This window comes from Astatotilapia calliptera, chromosome 18 (genome assembly GCF_964374335.1).
Source record: "Astatotilapia calliptera chromosome 18, fAstCal68.1, whole genome shotgun sequence".
NCBI lineage: Eukaryota > Metazoa > Chordata > Actinopteri > Cichliformes > Cichlidae > Astatotilapia > Astatotilapia calliptera.
In genome coordinates, this window is record NC_137439.1 from 13,161,447 (window position 1) to 13,176,930 (window position 15,484).

Below are 15,484 nucleotides of genomic sequence, written 5' to 3' on the forward strand. Positions count from 1 at the left end.
TGTATAAATCAGGCATATTTCAGTGCTGTGCAGTGAAATGTTGTTAATATAAAGTGTAAAAACACCTGAATTTAATTTTTCTGCCTGAGCTGAAGAGCTGGAAGTTGTGCTTGCTCCCTTTGGGTATTGAGGGCAATGCCGGAGGGATGCCACTCCGTGTGCGGTGACACTGCGGAGAGCTGTGTGCAGCTGTGAGGACCGCAGGAGAAGTAGGGAGGAAGGTGAATTAGAGTCAGAGCCAGCAAGCAGGAGAAAAGGAGGGGAATCTGTGTGGAGGAGGGGCTTCATCGAGGGAGAGAGAGGTTATAAGAGATGGTGGGGGAAAAAACGAGAGAGCGAGAAACTGTGCGCGTAATGGGTGAAGATGCTGTTGCCAGGGAACAGCGCTGAAATAGAAACATCCATTTTTTTCCTGCTCTCCGGAGGAAACAAACTCCGTCAGTGATGGAGAATCCAGAATGGACTGAATGTGAGGGAAACAGGTGATCCTGACTCCAAGTGGCCTGACAGAATCAAAGAGAAGGTAGGCAGTTGTTATTACGTAACCATCATAACACTGTTCCCATACGGCTGACATCATCGCAGCAGGATTAAAGCCTGGGGTGGGGGCATTAGAGTTGGTGGAGGGAGGAGGAGGAGAGTGATCATCATGAAACATGCTAAAGGTACACGGTCAGGATTATTGTTATTTAGATCAGAAAGCAGCACAGTGAGGACGCTGGGAAGGTGAGAGCGGGATGTTTCTGCTGCACGGTGACAGACTCTCCTCTCATTCGCCTCTCTACAGGAGGACACAGTTACTGCCTCAGCCTCCATTAACAGCAGGGGTAAACAACAAGAATTATCCAGCAGCCCAGGCCCTCAGCACACACCTGCAGATGTAATCAGCGATGATCCACACTCAGCAGCTTTAAGGAAGGGGGACCATCTGAAAGGGAAGCAGGGACGCAGAAAGCCTTTGTAATTACAGTATGTGAGTATCCTGCTTTTAAACCATGGTTTTCTCCGCTTTCCGCTCTCATAAAGAGCTCTTCTTCTGAACAGATTCTACTGATGGGAGGCCCAGAGGGCAGAACATCAAACGTGACATTCAGTGCTTTGTTTCGTTCTGTGACTGCACGCAATTAATCACTGAGACGGTTTTAGTTTTTCTGCTAATTGAGGACTGGCAGTCGTGACACAATAGCTTCTTTGCACGCATTTAAAGGCCACGCAAACACAAATTTTCTTTGTCAGCTTCTCAATAAGAGTGATACAGTAAGACCCAAGATTATTCTTTTTATTATTAGTTTGTTTATTCTGAAGTGGAGCGGGCTCAAAAAAGGAAAAGGGGAAATGTTTAGATCACAGTGGGATAACAGTCGTGGGAGCCGCTGGTTTTCTGTGAACACAAGCTGATCTGATCAAACTGCAACTACACAGTCAGGATGAAGCAGATTTCAGGTGTCACACTCTTCAAACAGATCATTTTTTTACTTTGTTTTCAGTGTTGTCAGAGATATTAAGAGATGTTGAAAAGATGAGAAGTTTTTAGGCTTTGGACATCATTCTCTTCAGGCTGTACATGACCACCTCTCTGTCGCCTTTCATCTTCAACTGTTCTATTAATGCTTATCTTTGAGTAAATGATTTCATAACAGAGACGAGCGAAAACTACCTCTCCGCTTCACTTGATCCCACCTGTTGTGTATCAAAGACAGAGTACTTGTCAGAAAAAAGTATGTGGTAACATTTATGCAAGTGTTGCGCCTGTTTCAGGTCTCAGGTTTGCCAAGCGCAACAGCATCAATAGTTCACGAGACAGCATTTGGGAAATGAGGACAGGCCTGCCATCTGGACATAAATCCCCACCAAACACGTGCTGCTGCAACATTACTTTGTGTCCATCAATCAGCAGTTCACTGTGCATGCAGCTGAGCCTTTGAAAGAGACATGCGCACCACAATAAACCACATGCAGTCATCGTGTGAGATCAGAGGAAGGCAACTTGAAATGTAATTTAAGCAGAAAGGTCTCAGTTAAAATGGCATTTAAGGATCTGCACCAAACACTGCAACTTTCTTATCAGGCAATGCAGTGCAAATACCTCTTTTCTCCATCATTTAGAATCGATTTACAATACAGCTGTACTGGGAACATGTAGCTGGAGGACCTGCACCTTTTAGCCCACATTTGCTGTTTTTTTATTCCACACATCAGTGCCAACCCAGTGGACAAATGGATCACAGTAAAGTCTGTGTCTGTAGCCTGAGGAACTCTGGCTAGGAGAGTGACATAGGGAGACACAAGACTTACACATGATGTTTACTTTGTGCATGACTAATCCCTAATGGTCAGGCTGCTATAAATAAAACACTGTGAACCTTTACATCAAATACCAAATATAGAGCATGATGTCATGGAGGGAGATATCTGCTTTGATTCTATATAATATGGAAGCTTAGATCATGATCTGCTTTACAGAAGCAGGTGCTTGTTGTGCCCTGAGGATCTGTATTGTATGAGAAACTGTTTATGTCACCCTCCCCCAGGGATCATGGGGAAGGAAACCCACTGGGACTTGGTTATGTCAAACTATCATTTCTGTGATTTAACAACAGAACACATAGGGCTAAATTGTTCTTGGGTTCAGATTTTGTTCTTAAATACAGTCTGCCCGACACAAACAAGACAACGCATCTACTCTGCTTTCCTGATCGTCCAATTCCAGTCTCTAATTCCTCTGAGTCCATTGCTTCACCTGTTTATGATATACTCAACTACTTTAGTGCAACAGCTACATAATGAAGTTCATTTTAATTTAACAGAGAGAAGCTGACAGAATCAGAGGTGGGTGACATATCCAAATTTTTGTGTCACCTCCAAGGGTCAAGCTTCATACATGACACATTTCCCATGATGCAACTAGAGACAATACTGTGCATACTGTGACTTTTAATGCATCCTCTGTCAAGATGATCCCACACCGCTGCAGTGAAGTTGAAGTCTAGGCTCTGGTAGTGCTCCATTGTGTGTTTTGTTCTATCCAAGTGCACTTTGCAGCATTTACAGTGTGTTTGGGATCAGTGTCATGCTGAACAAAATGATATTGTTTCCAATCTGACATTTTTCACATGGTCTTGCATGCTGGATCAAAATCTGATGGTTCTTTTCTGCATATATGTTTCCATCAATTTCGACATAATTCCCAACACCACCGACTGAAATTCAGTCCCAACCATGTTTTACAGACGACTATAAACACTCTTATATTGCTCCCCTGACCTTAGACATGCATCCCTCCATAAGACCTGTTTATGGATGGTTTTCAGTCTAGTTCTTGTGTAATTTGGCACACACCAGCCTTTTGTCCCTGCTTCCCTTTCTTAAGAATAGTTTTGTGCCGCCACCCTTCTACTGAGGTCATTTCTGAGGAGACGTCAGTGAGGAGAAGAGAGATACATCAACTTAGAGGCCAGATGCATCTCTCATATTCTGTGCCACATCTTCTCTGTTTTGTTTTGTTTTGTTTTGTTTTTCCATTTTATAAGAACATGACTTTCAGATGCTGTTCATCTGCAGTAGATAGATTTTAGGTCTGCTACTATGTAGAATTTTCAGCTAAGAGCTTTGGGGAAACACCTTGTTGCTGCAAAAATGTTATTTTATGTCTGTCACATGGTGTTATCTGTGGTATTTTTCACAGATTCAACCAAAGAAACAGGAACAAATAATGTGTCACAACAGGCTGCTAGTAACAAAGTGCCTAAAGATATAATTTAAAACAGGTTCTTCCCCATATTTTCTGTTAAGTGAAGATACAACACTGGTTCATCCCTTCAGTTAGGTGTCTTTTTTAATGCCCGAATGATTGACAGGTCAGGTTAAGCGTCTAAGCAAACAAAGAGATAAACAAACTCCTTGGTAGTGGCTTAAAACTTTTTTATGTTAAATCCTGATCATAAAGCAGCCACGCTCATCTATCTCCACTTTCAGTTTGTAATAAAGACAAGTATAAGAAGCCAGAAAAAGACATCATTCAGGTTGTGCAATTTGGGTGGAGTGTCTACTTTAATAAGGCTGCAACGACTGAATTAGTTAGTTAGCAGTGTGTTAAACCATTCGGTGAACTTCCTGGTGAACGGCTCAATGAATTCTTTTGTTTGTTTGCCTATTACAGCGAGCTGAAGCCCATCCTCGCTGTCAGAGGATGGGTACAGCGGAAGCCACTTTACGTATGGACAGCATGGAGGTTAAGGACGAGTGGCAGGATGAAGACTTCCCCAGGTACGAGGCAGAGAAACAAACAGTCTGTGTTTGTGCGTGCAGTTTGTCTGATTTGTGCAGAAGCTTTTTCAAAGAGATCAAGCTTCGATGGAAAGTCTGTCACATGTTGTGTGAGTGCGCGGAGGGCCGAAAGGAAGCAGGTGTGTACTTTCCATGATGTAGTCATCAGGTGTTATGTGATGAGGCTGTAGCAAGTCAGCGAACAAAATAGCAACCAGCAGATGGAAAAAGAGGAGCAGTCAAATACCTCGCAGTGTCCAAGCTATGGGAGACTAGCCACTCGCTCTACTGCTGGCCAAAATCTTTCTTTGACAGCAGGGGAAATATGCTTTTAGAAGCTGATCAGAGAAACCTTCATTATCTTCCAAAAACATCCACACATAGTACATGCAGCAAAGTCCTGTGACTGTCTGAAAAATGCTTTTGTGTCAGAATCACTAATGCGTGTGTTTAATGCATTTAACAAGGCTAAAAATATCTCAGGATGACTTCACATGAATTATGGTGGTGGAATATTAGGTAAGAGAAGTGGAATATTGTGATTCATCTGGGGGGATTTCAGACCTGGAGGTCTGTGTTAGAAGCAAATTATTTAACACTGAAAATTGTTTTTCTCTTCCCTACTGCTTAATTCGCTCTTGAATACTTGTCGGTGCGGTCTTAACCTTGCTTCTACATAGCTACTGACAATTTAATAACAGCAATTATCCAGCAGCTCCATCAGTCCATACTTGTGGTGTTTCAGGGTGTGTTTGTCTGTGTATGCAAGTCTCTGTTATTGCCTGTCTGCATATGTGTGTGCACTCTAATCTAGCCTGCTCAGTCCCTCACCGAGGTTTCAGCTGTCCTATTATAAAATCAGAGGGGAGTTGGTAATTGCTGGTGTTGCTTTCTCAAACGACAGGGTGAAATACATTTAAATCGGGTTTCGCATCGCAGCCTCTCTAAAAACAAAGGGCAAAGAGCAAAATGCTGGGACTGACTGTTAGTACTTCATGGTTTTTTAGTGGTTTTCATCATCGCAGATTATTTAGTTTAACAGTTGTGCTTATAATATACAATTATATAACAGCCAAAACAATCATTACTTGGCAGCAGGAAGACATTAAGCCAGATATAATTCTTATGTATGTACAATTATTTCCAATTTAACTGTTTATTTATGCTGCGTTCGTTTCCCTGCAGGCCACTGCCAGAGGATGGAGATGCATGTGGCCTCTCTGACAGCAGGACCAGTAAGTGGACTAAATAGACACCATTATATTTTTTATACAGACACACTCATGTTTATACGTATAAGGTGTATCCATACTTTCATAACATTTTGTCTTAGATCCTCCCACCACTCTGAATGTCGGCGAATCCATGACCCAACGTAAGCGTCGCACGCTGGTCGCCCCCGACATGAACCTGTCTCTGGATCAGAGCGAGGGGTCGGTGCTCTCTGATGACTTCCTGGAAACGCCCGACGACCTGGACATCAATGTTGATGACATCGAGACTCCAGATGAGACTGACTCACTGGAGTTCATCAACAACGGCAACGAGCTAGAGTGGGAAGGTACATGCATGTTCAAATTTAGCATCCAAAAACTTCTATGGGGGAAATTATTAGAACACATAATGAGGACAAATCAACAAACTGTACATAATCTTTCTGTAATGATATAGTTTTATATGGTAGTTGTAATAAACCAGAACAAATGTAGAATAGAGGCACATTTATTTCCGCAAGCTAAAAACAACACAATAACTATTAAACACACACAGTATAACAATGAAAACAATGACACACACTCTAAAAAAGAGGGAATGCTGGGTACTGTCACAAAAGACAAAGCATAACAATAAAACATGATATTACATTGTACTGTGTGTTGATTTAAACAAAGGAGAAAAGCCGAAGAGAGTTAAAAATTAGCCTTAACACCAATTTAAGGCTGGTGGCTCTAACATTATCAATCCTAACTCCTGTGTTGCTCTGGAGCTCTAGCAGTTTTACAGTCTAGTGAGGGGTTACATTTGATCCTTCAGGTTCCAGGTATAAGGGAGGCTTTCGTGTCTGTGCAGTACATGAATGTAAGCACAGTCAGTGATCAGCTCAGGTCCAGATGTTACAGCTTTTTCTAAGCAGTAGTAGCTTTTCGTTCCCCTCTGCAGGGGCTTTTGTTAGGAGCCCTTTGGTGTATCCTTTGCTGCTTCTCATTCTTCACATCTCTTTTAGTTATTTTTCCTCTGGATTTTCTTGTTCTAAATCTGTGCTTCCAGCTTTGATGGATCGTGCTGGTTTAAAACAAATAGCTGCTGGGTCTGTGTATCCTTTTGGGATGAGTTTTTACCCAGCTGAGCAGGTTTTTTTGTTTGTTTATTAAATTTTAGCAACGCAAGAAGGTCACATCCAAGGGGAGCAGATATTTTGCTCTCTGGTAACATATTTTTGATCGTGTGCTTGAGCCATGCAGTGACATCAGCGCTTATTCTATGCTCCATTTAAAGGCGTTGTCTCTGTCAGTCATGTTGAGTAGTTGTATTGTGCATTGTTGTTGGTGTGGCCTCTGAGCTGTCTGAACAAGCCAATACCACATATTTAGTATAAAGGTGAGCTGAAGAGTAAGCCTGCATTGTAAATGAGGTGGAAAAATTCAGAATTTCATGATATTTAATTTTACAAAGAAGGGAAAATTTGAATTGCACCAGGTTATGTGCAGTAACTTCAGCAATATTGTTGTTTACATTGACAAATATGGACCTTTTTTGCCTCTGAGGTGGAGCAGGTCAGCTACTAATTGGAAGGATGGTGGTTTGAGGCAATTCCAGTCAGCCAAAGTATCCTCAGGCAAGATGCTGAACCCCCAAATTGTTATTTGAATGTTAGATAGAAACATTTAGAAGAAGAAAAAGGTGCTTGTATGAATTAGACATGTTGTAAAAAGAGCTTAGAGTACATTTTACGTTTGTATGCTAAATGTCATCATAAATCGTGATTTATAGCTTTGAAAAGGTTCATTTCCCTTTGCCAGCTCTGCTCATGTTGGCTACATGTGTTGTGAGCAGCTGCTTTCTGGTGTCACCTTGTTTTCAGACGACACACCTGTGGCTACTGCTAAGCGTCTCCCAGGTGAGAGCGAAGAGGAGAGAGACTCGTCAGGTCGTCTGTGGCGAACAGTGATCATTGGCGACCAGGAGCAACGGATCGATATGCAGGTCATCAGGCCGTACCTGAGAGTGGTCACACATGGAGGTTAGTTAGACTGTTTCCCCAAATGGATTCCTTAGGATGGTTATGCTATTATAAATCTTATCAGCCCACTTCCTGGTATTAAATGTAAAACGTAGGTGAAATGTAAAAGAGTACAGACACATTTACATGTCCTACCTGCCACGTGATAATTTGCCACTACGAATGGAGCAACTGCATCTCTCTCTTCTGTCAGGATATTACGGGGAAGGTCTGAATGCCATCATCGTGTTTGCAGCCTGCTACCTTCCTGACAGCAGCTGTGACGACTACACGTACATCATGGAAAATCTCTTCCTGTAAGATCCTTTCTTTGTTATCACATGGCGACAACCTTACTTCCTTCTTTTCTCACTCTACAATCCATTAAACGTTTCCAATGTAAAAAGTCTCCTATCCAATGAGGATGTAAAATAATGAATCAAATAATTCTTAAAATTAGAGTGGACCTGTTATGGGTTTTTTTTTATGTTATTTAAATCCATACTGTTGTAATGGGAGAGCTTATATTAAAGTTTGAGATAGTGATCCCTGATTTCAGACTGCTCAAAATAGTCAGTTCTAAACGGCTTGTTCTACTCTTGGCGCTGTGTGATGTCAGTAAGAGAGGATATCCTGATATGGTCATCTCAGTCACGCTGCTCTGGCTTTGAGCATGGAAGCCCCGCCCCTTGACCTTAAAGGGAGCTAAAACAGTTTGTTTCTGATGAAGAAAAAAACCAGACGTCATGTTGAGAACTTGAGCCAGTAAAGTGCCTGAAATCTGTGCCATTATTTCTAATAGCCAGCAGGTGGCACTCCTGAGTTCAGATTCTAGAGAAGAATCCTCTGCTCCTATGACCTCAGTAAATCCCTCCAGTACTGTGCATGAGTTTTGAGTCACCCCTTTCTTCTTCTTTTTTTTCCTCCTGTCTTTTTGCAGCAGTGTAGAAGTCAGAATTGTTGTCTGAAGGCCATAAAATGACAAACAGATTTACTTTCACAAGTGGAGCATTACTAGGCATTATTGGCCTGAGATGTTCTAAGAGAGGTAGAGACCTGACCTGACACACAAAGACAAACAGGACAACACAAGCATGCATTCCCACCCTCATGCACAGGTATACAAACACTCACACACACACCCAACATAGAGACACAGAAATGGACGCCGTACACATACTCACACTCCCCATACACTCCCAGGTCCTGGAACCAACAACCCGTAGAAGGGCAATCAGCCCACAGACCCAGGAGATGGTCTCCTTCACTCTGGGATGGAGACAAGTAGACTTCCCTGGCCTCCGCAGCAGCAGAGCAGCCCAACAGCCTCATAACCCTAACCCAGACCCTGACCAGACAGCCAGCTCTTCCAGCCCTGGATGGCGAACAGAGAACGGGAGTGTGTGTGCTTCACTCCGCCCGAACTATACCCACCCCAGCATTCAGGCAACTACCAGACTACATAAGCCAATAAAAACCCAGGTTAAGAGTTAGCTAAAGAGGCTCCTCGTTCCACCAATACACCCAAGCCCCCCAGGTCCAGCCAAAACCCCCGCCCAGAGGTACCCCAAGTCCCCAAGCCTGCCCCAGACCCACCCAGGAGTAACTACCAGACCGGTAACATTTGTTTGCCAGCACAGACTACCCAGCAGCGCCACACACAGACACCAGAAAACACCCCCATTAAAAAGGGGTGTTAAAGTATGATATGGATCGGGGAAGACCGTGGGCAACATGTTTGGCTTCAAAACATGAAATGGTGATGCCAAAAATACTCAGCCTAAAGCTTCAAAACAGGGCCTCACTAATCAAAGTGTAACATCCTGCAGGTACAGTTTATGAGATGAACTAGAGCTGGAAGTGAGTTTAATGGATCCCCCTTTAAATGAAAGATCATTTTATCTCCACAAATAAAATATCAGAACTCTTTTTCATCATAAATCAAATGAGGGGATTTTATGTGCTATTTTCATGTACAATTATAGGTTGTTCATGTCTGTTCTCAGGTATGTTGTGAGCAGCCTGGAGCTGCTGGTAGCAGAGGATTACATGATTGTTTACCTGAATGGAGCAACTCCTCGCAGAAAGATGCCTGGCATCAGCTGGCTGAAGAGATGCTACCAGATGATAGACAGAAAGTAAGATGAACAGTGTCAAAATAACTCGGAAAACAATTTGGGAAATTAGAAGATAGTGAAGCTGAAGATGTTCTTGATGCTAGAGATGAAGATAACCAATATACATGGGATTTCATGCAGTTAAAAGTTATAATGGGGATTGTAATAAACTCTGTTTGTTTCCTGTAGACTGAGGAAGAATCTAAAGTGTCTCATCATCGCTCACCCAACATGGTTCATCCGCACTGTCCTGGCCATCTCAAGACCCTTCATTAGGTATATTTATGACACATTTGGCCGTGAAAGCTTGTCTCTTAACAAATCTAAAAACAAAAGAGAGAAAGGGGAAAATAGGTTGGAGCATTTTAAAGTTGTCACATCGCTACACTGAAAACATTAAAAAGAGAAAAGTGTTGCTGTTTCATAATCAGAGTACGTATGTTGTGCTACGTGGCTGAATGCACATATATTTTAGGATTAATTTGTGACAGTAACCCAATGTTGTTTATATTTTTTGAAGTGTGAAGTTCATGGATAAGATCCGTTACGTTCACACCCTGAAGGAACTCGGTCAGATTATCCCCATGGAGCACGTGCAGATTCCTGAATGTGTGCTGCAGTAAGTACTCTCAGCCACCAAGGGTCCCTGTTGAGATGCTTCAAGTGTCTTTCATAGCTTATACTCTGCTTTGCAAGCTTACAGCAATATAGTCAGCTCCATAAGTATTTACTACTGAATGCAAGACTCAACTCCAGGTCTGTTATCTGCTTAATTTGTTATGGAATAAAGAGGGAAGAGGTCACGAAACTGTTGTTAGTCTATTGTTCAGTCACCACTGACTCTCTGACAATTAGGGAATATATAAAAATAGTTTTTATTCCTAATCTATTTTTGCAATACTTTTGTTTAATTCCTTGAATTAAAGTTGAAAGTCTGCACTTTGGTCACATCATTAATGTTTTTTTGTGATATGATGTCCAGAGGCAAAATTACAAAACATGCATCATTGTCCAAATCCTGACATCTTGAAAGAATTCAAACAGTCCAACAGTGTTTATGGATAACTAAGACTGATATACAGTTTTTCACATTTGTTTAAATGTCTGCTTCTCACTGTTTACTTAGATGGACTTGTGCAGACGAAACAGCAGGTGATTAAAATAATATTAATGTTTAAAAAACACTTTATATATGTAGCAAAGTTACAATGTGCCTCACGGAAAGAAATTAAAAACATATAAGAAATCCAACATGAGCTTTACAACTCTGAGTAGGCATTCACTTTTCATTTTTTTTGTTTATTATGGCAAACTGTGCAAGAGTGCTCAAAACTGAATTATGGCAGACTGATTTTAAAACAAATTCAAAAGATGATTGAGGCTTTGGAAGAACTGCAGTGCATAGTTAAACAGAAGAAACAGAGCCAACATCAGACAAACTTTTCCACTGTCGTGTGCAAAAGAAAGTCTCTGTGGAATCTGTGGAAAACCAAGTGCACCTTTACTGCTTCCATAGAAATTAATACATGCTGCTAATCAAATGTTAACACAACCCCACAATCTTCCCATGCAATGCTTAGAGAAACTGCAAAAAACCCAAGAGTTACATATCGGACTCTCAAGGCTTTGGTTAGCATGTTAAATTTTACCTTTCATGACAACACAAATAGAAAACGATTAAATAAGTGTTGCTTGTTTGGAAGGATTCCAGGGGAAAGTTTCGGACAGATTAGACCAAATGGCCGTAATACACAGCACCACATTTCAATAAAATCAAACACCACAAATCAACTGTCAAGCATGGTGGTGGAGGTGTGATGATTTGGGTATTTTGCACCTTGTAGCCATTAAGTCAGCTCTGTATACCAAAATATTCTAGAGTCAAATGTGAGGCCATCTGTCTGACTGCGAAAGCTTGGCCGAAACTGTGTCATGCAGGAGGACATGCAGCAAATCTTCAACACGATGGATGAAAAAGAAAAGGATCGAGTCCAGACCTCAACCTGATGAAATGCTGTGGAAGGACCATAAGAGAGCTGTCCATACACAAATGCCTTTAAACCTCAATGACATGAAGCAACACTATAAAGAAGAGTGAGCTGAAATTCTGCTTCAATTATGTGGGAGAATGATAAAGTCATACAGAAAATGATTCGCTTAAGTTATTGCTCCTAAAAGTGCTTCTACAAGTGACTGAATTTTATCTCAGGACTGCAGATTCCTTCAAAAGCCTTCTCTTTAACATGTCTCTGCATATGAGCTTCATCAACACAGAGCGATGAACTTTTAACTTCAGCACTGGTGAGAAGGATGTTACAGAACTCCTCATCATTCTGCATTTCTATCCCCTTTTCTTAAAGGTATGACGATGAGAAGATCAGAGCACAAAAGGAAAGGTGAGTCACATGTTTTCAAGTGATTTTATATTAAAATTTCTTTGTTTACACATGCTCATTTAAACATGCATGTTACTACTATGTGCCTCTCCCCCAGACTTGAGCAAGACCAGCAGCAGAGTAATTCAACACTCCCCAAAGAAAGGTGACCCAATTTTGTAGTACATACAGTCCTACAGCGCATGCAGCTACAATATGGAAAAGTACTCATATATTGTTGCACTTAAATCCCGTGGCTGCAAGAAGCCACTGATTTTATATTTCATCTGTTAGAGCAATAAAAATTAAACAACTTCCTCCATTGGCATGAAGAGCATATTATGTAAGAGGTTCACCAGCAAATTGATCAGTGCGTTGCTTCTCTTTAATGTGATTGTGAATGCTTGAACTTCTGCAGACATATAGATTTGATTAAGCAACACAGCCTAACATGGTTTAGACGACCAGGCAACATATTTATATTTGTTTATCGTCAATTTTAATCTGTTATTTCCAGGCCGAAGTCAATGATAGCAGAGGTTGGCCGTGACATCTGACATTAAGGTAAGGGACTCATCCATCTGAGTGCCTCTACATCAACTCTTCAGGTTGGTTTGTAATGTCAGCCCACAGTAATTAATCTTCGACATACATGGAAATGTTCTTTTCTGCACATATCTGCTTACGTGTGCTAAAGAGACACGATACAGTAAATCACATGCTGGACGATGGCCTGTCTTGGGCCCAAAGGATCAGCTTTCTGTTCAGTGGCTGTGGGATCCAAATTTTACTATGACACACTCGAAGATTTCCAATTCCTTGAAACTGTGCAGTCTCTGTGCAGTGCAAAAGACAACAATCATCCGCTTTATGCTGAGTTTGATGAGGTGTTGATCTAAAAATGCAAAAATCGCGCTTCAGTTTCCTTCCAGGTTTCCAATTCTTCTCTGAGAGTGCTGGACGCTGAACAGGAACATGTCATACACTGCTGACTGACTTCTGTCACTCACCCTGTCCAACTCATTTTCATCTTTGCCAAGTCATGTTTAACTTCTTTAAATTCCGACTGTGCATGGATCCAAGAAACGTTACTCAATCCTCAAACATCACCCCATGTTACATAAAGCACAGCTGCTTGTCTCTTCAGGCCTGCCTGCGTGCAACCAATCAATTCTATTTTTATTGGGCAAATTGATCTGCCCCACCGAGCCTGTCATTAACTGGGTGAAATGCCCACCACAGCCAGCCGGGATGGGTTAGGGCGGGTGAAGTGGATTATTTTAGAAACTGTCCCCGGCTGCTGACTGTTCCTATAGGCCCTCATATATCAAACGAGATGCCAGCCAGTGGACTGGCTGACATCTCGGGAATGGACACGGGGACTGTCCCCTAACTAAATGCCAGCACAGGAAGCAGGGGGAAAAAAATGAATGGTCAAACCTGATATGTGTCAAGTAGTTTAGATTTACTGCCGCTCACTGACACACTGCCAATTTTAACAACTGCATTACATGAAACTTTGTGACTGACGGGATTAAAGTGAGACTTAAACTTTCTGTATTTGCCTTGCAGAGCTTTAAACTGAAGAGCCCGAGGGGGGGTCGTAAAAACAGAAGCCCACAAGCTTCTCAGCTGGGATTATATCCCCTAAATGGATCTATTAGCCAGAGGACAATCATTCCTCAATATTCCTCTTGTTTCAAGTGACACGCTTGCTTCTAACAACTTAAGGTTCAGTTACACCAAAGCATCGCAGCTTAGTTAAATCAAAAACTGTCCTGCATGTCAAGTTGACCTTTACCTACAGCATGACTTTGCCTATGCGTGAATGAAAAGACTTGCCGGGAGCATTTTGTACATATTTGTAATATATTTTTGAGAAAAAAGTGTTTGCACACAGACGGTGTTGGTATTGTTTGGTTTATTGGCTATTTGCTGAAAAAAGAAGTGCAATGATATCGCTCCTCCTAAATGTTTCTGATGCAAAAAGTGTGTTTTCAAGTTTTCCGGAGTTGAATATGCAGGTGGCATGCTTGTTTATATCCTTCCTGTCTTTGTTACATTTGTTAAGTTTCAAAAAGTAATTTTGCAAGATGGGAAGAAACATTGTTACAAATGAAAAGAATTCTATTTAATAAGAGAGTTAAAATGAATTGCTTAGTGTTATTTATGAAAACGTGCCATTTACTGTTTGTAAAAAAAAAAATGTAATAAATGAGTGATCTAAAGTTTTGTCATGATTATTTGTCCCCCGCATTCAGCCTTAAGTCCTAAAACAGAAGAGAACAAAAGCACAGACTTGCTCATGTACGTTGCAGCTGATATTTTCATCCTTTTATTGCAGCTGCGTGTTTTCATCTTCGGTCCAGAATGTTTTTGGCAGTTGAGTTATTAACGGGGATAATCGTCAGTGGATGCTCGGTGGATGTCACCTGACCGTCCTGTGCTGCGTTTTATGGAGGTCTTAATGCCCTTGGAGTAACCCGTTTCTGTTTATGTACACAATACATAACCAATTAGAAACTGAACTTTGCCCTGCATTTTTTATTATATTTTAATCATGTTCTATTGTGTAAATTCAATCATTCAGATGTGAAAGAGAAACAGCTTGAGTTAAATTATGATGTTATATTTAATTATGTACTCTTAATTGTTATTTAGTTTTATAAGAATAATCTTGCCTTTTGAAATATGGATTTCATTCCATGAGATTGGAATAAAGAGACGCCTGACACACAAAGGCATGGAGCCATAACACATTTAGATTTTGTATTAATACTTGAAGCACCAGGAAACAGCCTGCCTCTGTCCAAAGTTCACCACCACCTCTAAAGCTGACTGAATAACACTGCTGTATGCAAACAAATCTATATTTGGAAAGAGTTTTTGACCACTGATTTTGGGATGAAACGATTTTCCAGATCCATGTTGTCCAGAAGGAGTTATGCAACATCCTCTGAAACCACCAAATAGCATTTTTTATTTTTTTTTTGTACATCTTGAAACTACACAGGCATTGCAGATCTGGTTATTTACTAATGTTGTGCAACCAGACTAGCTGCTTGTCTCTGCTGAGTTAAACTAAAATATTTATTACAGATCTACAGACATGCAGACAAGAATCTGCCTTTTTGTCTTCCGGTGTATAAGCCCTGGTAACGAGCGTATGGACATATATTTAAAAAGCCAAATTTAGACTGAGAGCAAAGGTAAGTCTGTCTTTTGATTCCAGGGTGGAAAACGTATGTGCACCACATGCTTCCCTGTGCTAGACCAGATGGTTTGATCCCCTATATGGAACAGATTTGTACTCTCCAGGTTCTTACGTGTACGTAACATTTTCTGTTTACTAACGCCAAACTACTACACAACATAAGACCTGTCAGTAACTTAGTGTGAGGCATCCCTTTTCCACTGAGACTTTCCTGGCAAAAAGACCACGTGCTCCTGTATCTCCAGGTCAGAGTTCAACTCCTTCCTACACCAACAAAGAAAAGCGCAGTAGT

The 15,484-nt window shown here is 41.3% G+C and overlaps 1 protein-coding gene across 2 annotated transcripts; it reads left to right on the forward strand.

Annotated features, from left to right (window-relative positions):
• The first annotated feature begins 316 nt into the window (after positions 1–316).
• atcayb (ATCAY kinesin light chain interacting caytaxin b) lies at positions 317–14,206 on the forward strand. 2 transcript variants are annotated; one of them, XM_026148802.2, is made up of 14 exons: positions 317–523; positions 788–973; positions 4,160–4,266; positions 5,452–5,501; positions 5,600–5,827; positions 7,349–7,507; positions 7,701–7,803; positions 9,493–9,624; positions 9,793–9,879; positions 10,124–10,222; positions 11,964–11,999; positions 12,097–12,144; positions 12,496–12,542; positions 13,551–14,206. In XM_026148802.2, the coding sequence occupies exons 3-13, from the start codon at positions 4,190–4,192 to the stop codon at positions 12,533–12,535; spliced, it is 1,059 nt and encodes a 352-aa protein (XP_026004587.1). In that variant the 5' UTR covers positions 317–523; positions 788–973; positions 4,160–4,189; the 3' UTR covers positions 12,536–12,542; positions 13,551–14,206. The 2 variants fall into 2 exon arrangements, with proteins under 2 accessions (XP_026004587.1, XP_026004588.1); XM_026148803.2 differs by lacking the exon at positions 317–523 and adding an exon at positions 531–665.
• Positions 14,207–15,484: the final 1,278 nt, after the last annotated feature.

What these genes read in the sequence shown, in the direction of transcription:
- atcayb (XM_026148802.2), top strand. Translation starts at nt 4,190, where the DNA reads ATGGGTACAGCGGAAGCCACTTTACGTATGGACAGCATGGAGGTTAAG. An exon ending in CAACGAGCTAGAGTGGGAAG is followed by an intron (nt 5,828 to 7,348) that starts GTACATGCATGT and finishes CCTTGTTTTCAG; the next exon opens with ACGACACACCTGTGGCTACT. An exon ending in ATCATGGAAAATCTCTTCCT is followed by an intron (nt 7,804 to 9,492) that starts GTAAGATCCTTT and finishes GTCTGTTCTCAG; the next exon opens with GTATGTTGTGAGCAGCCTGG.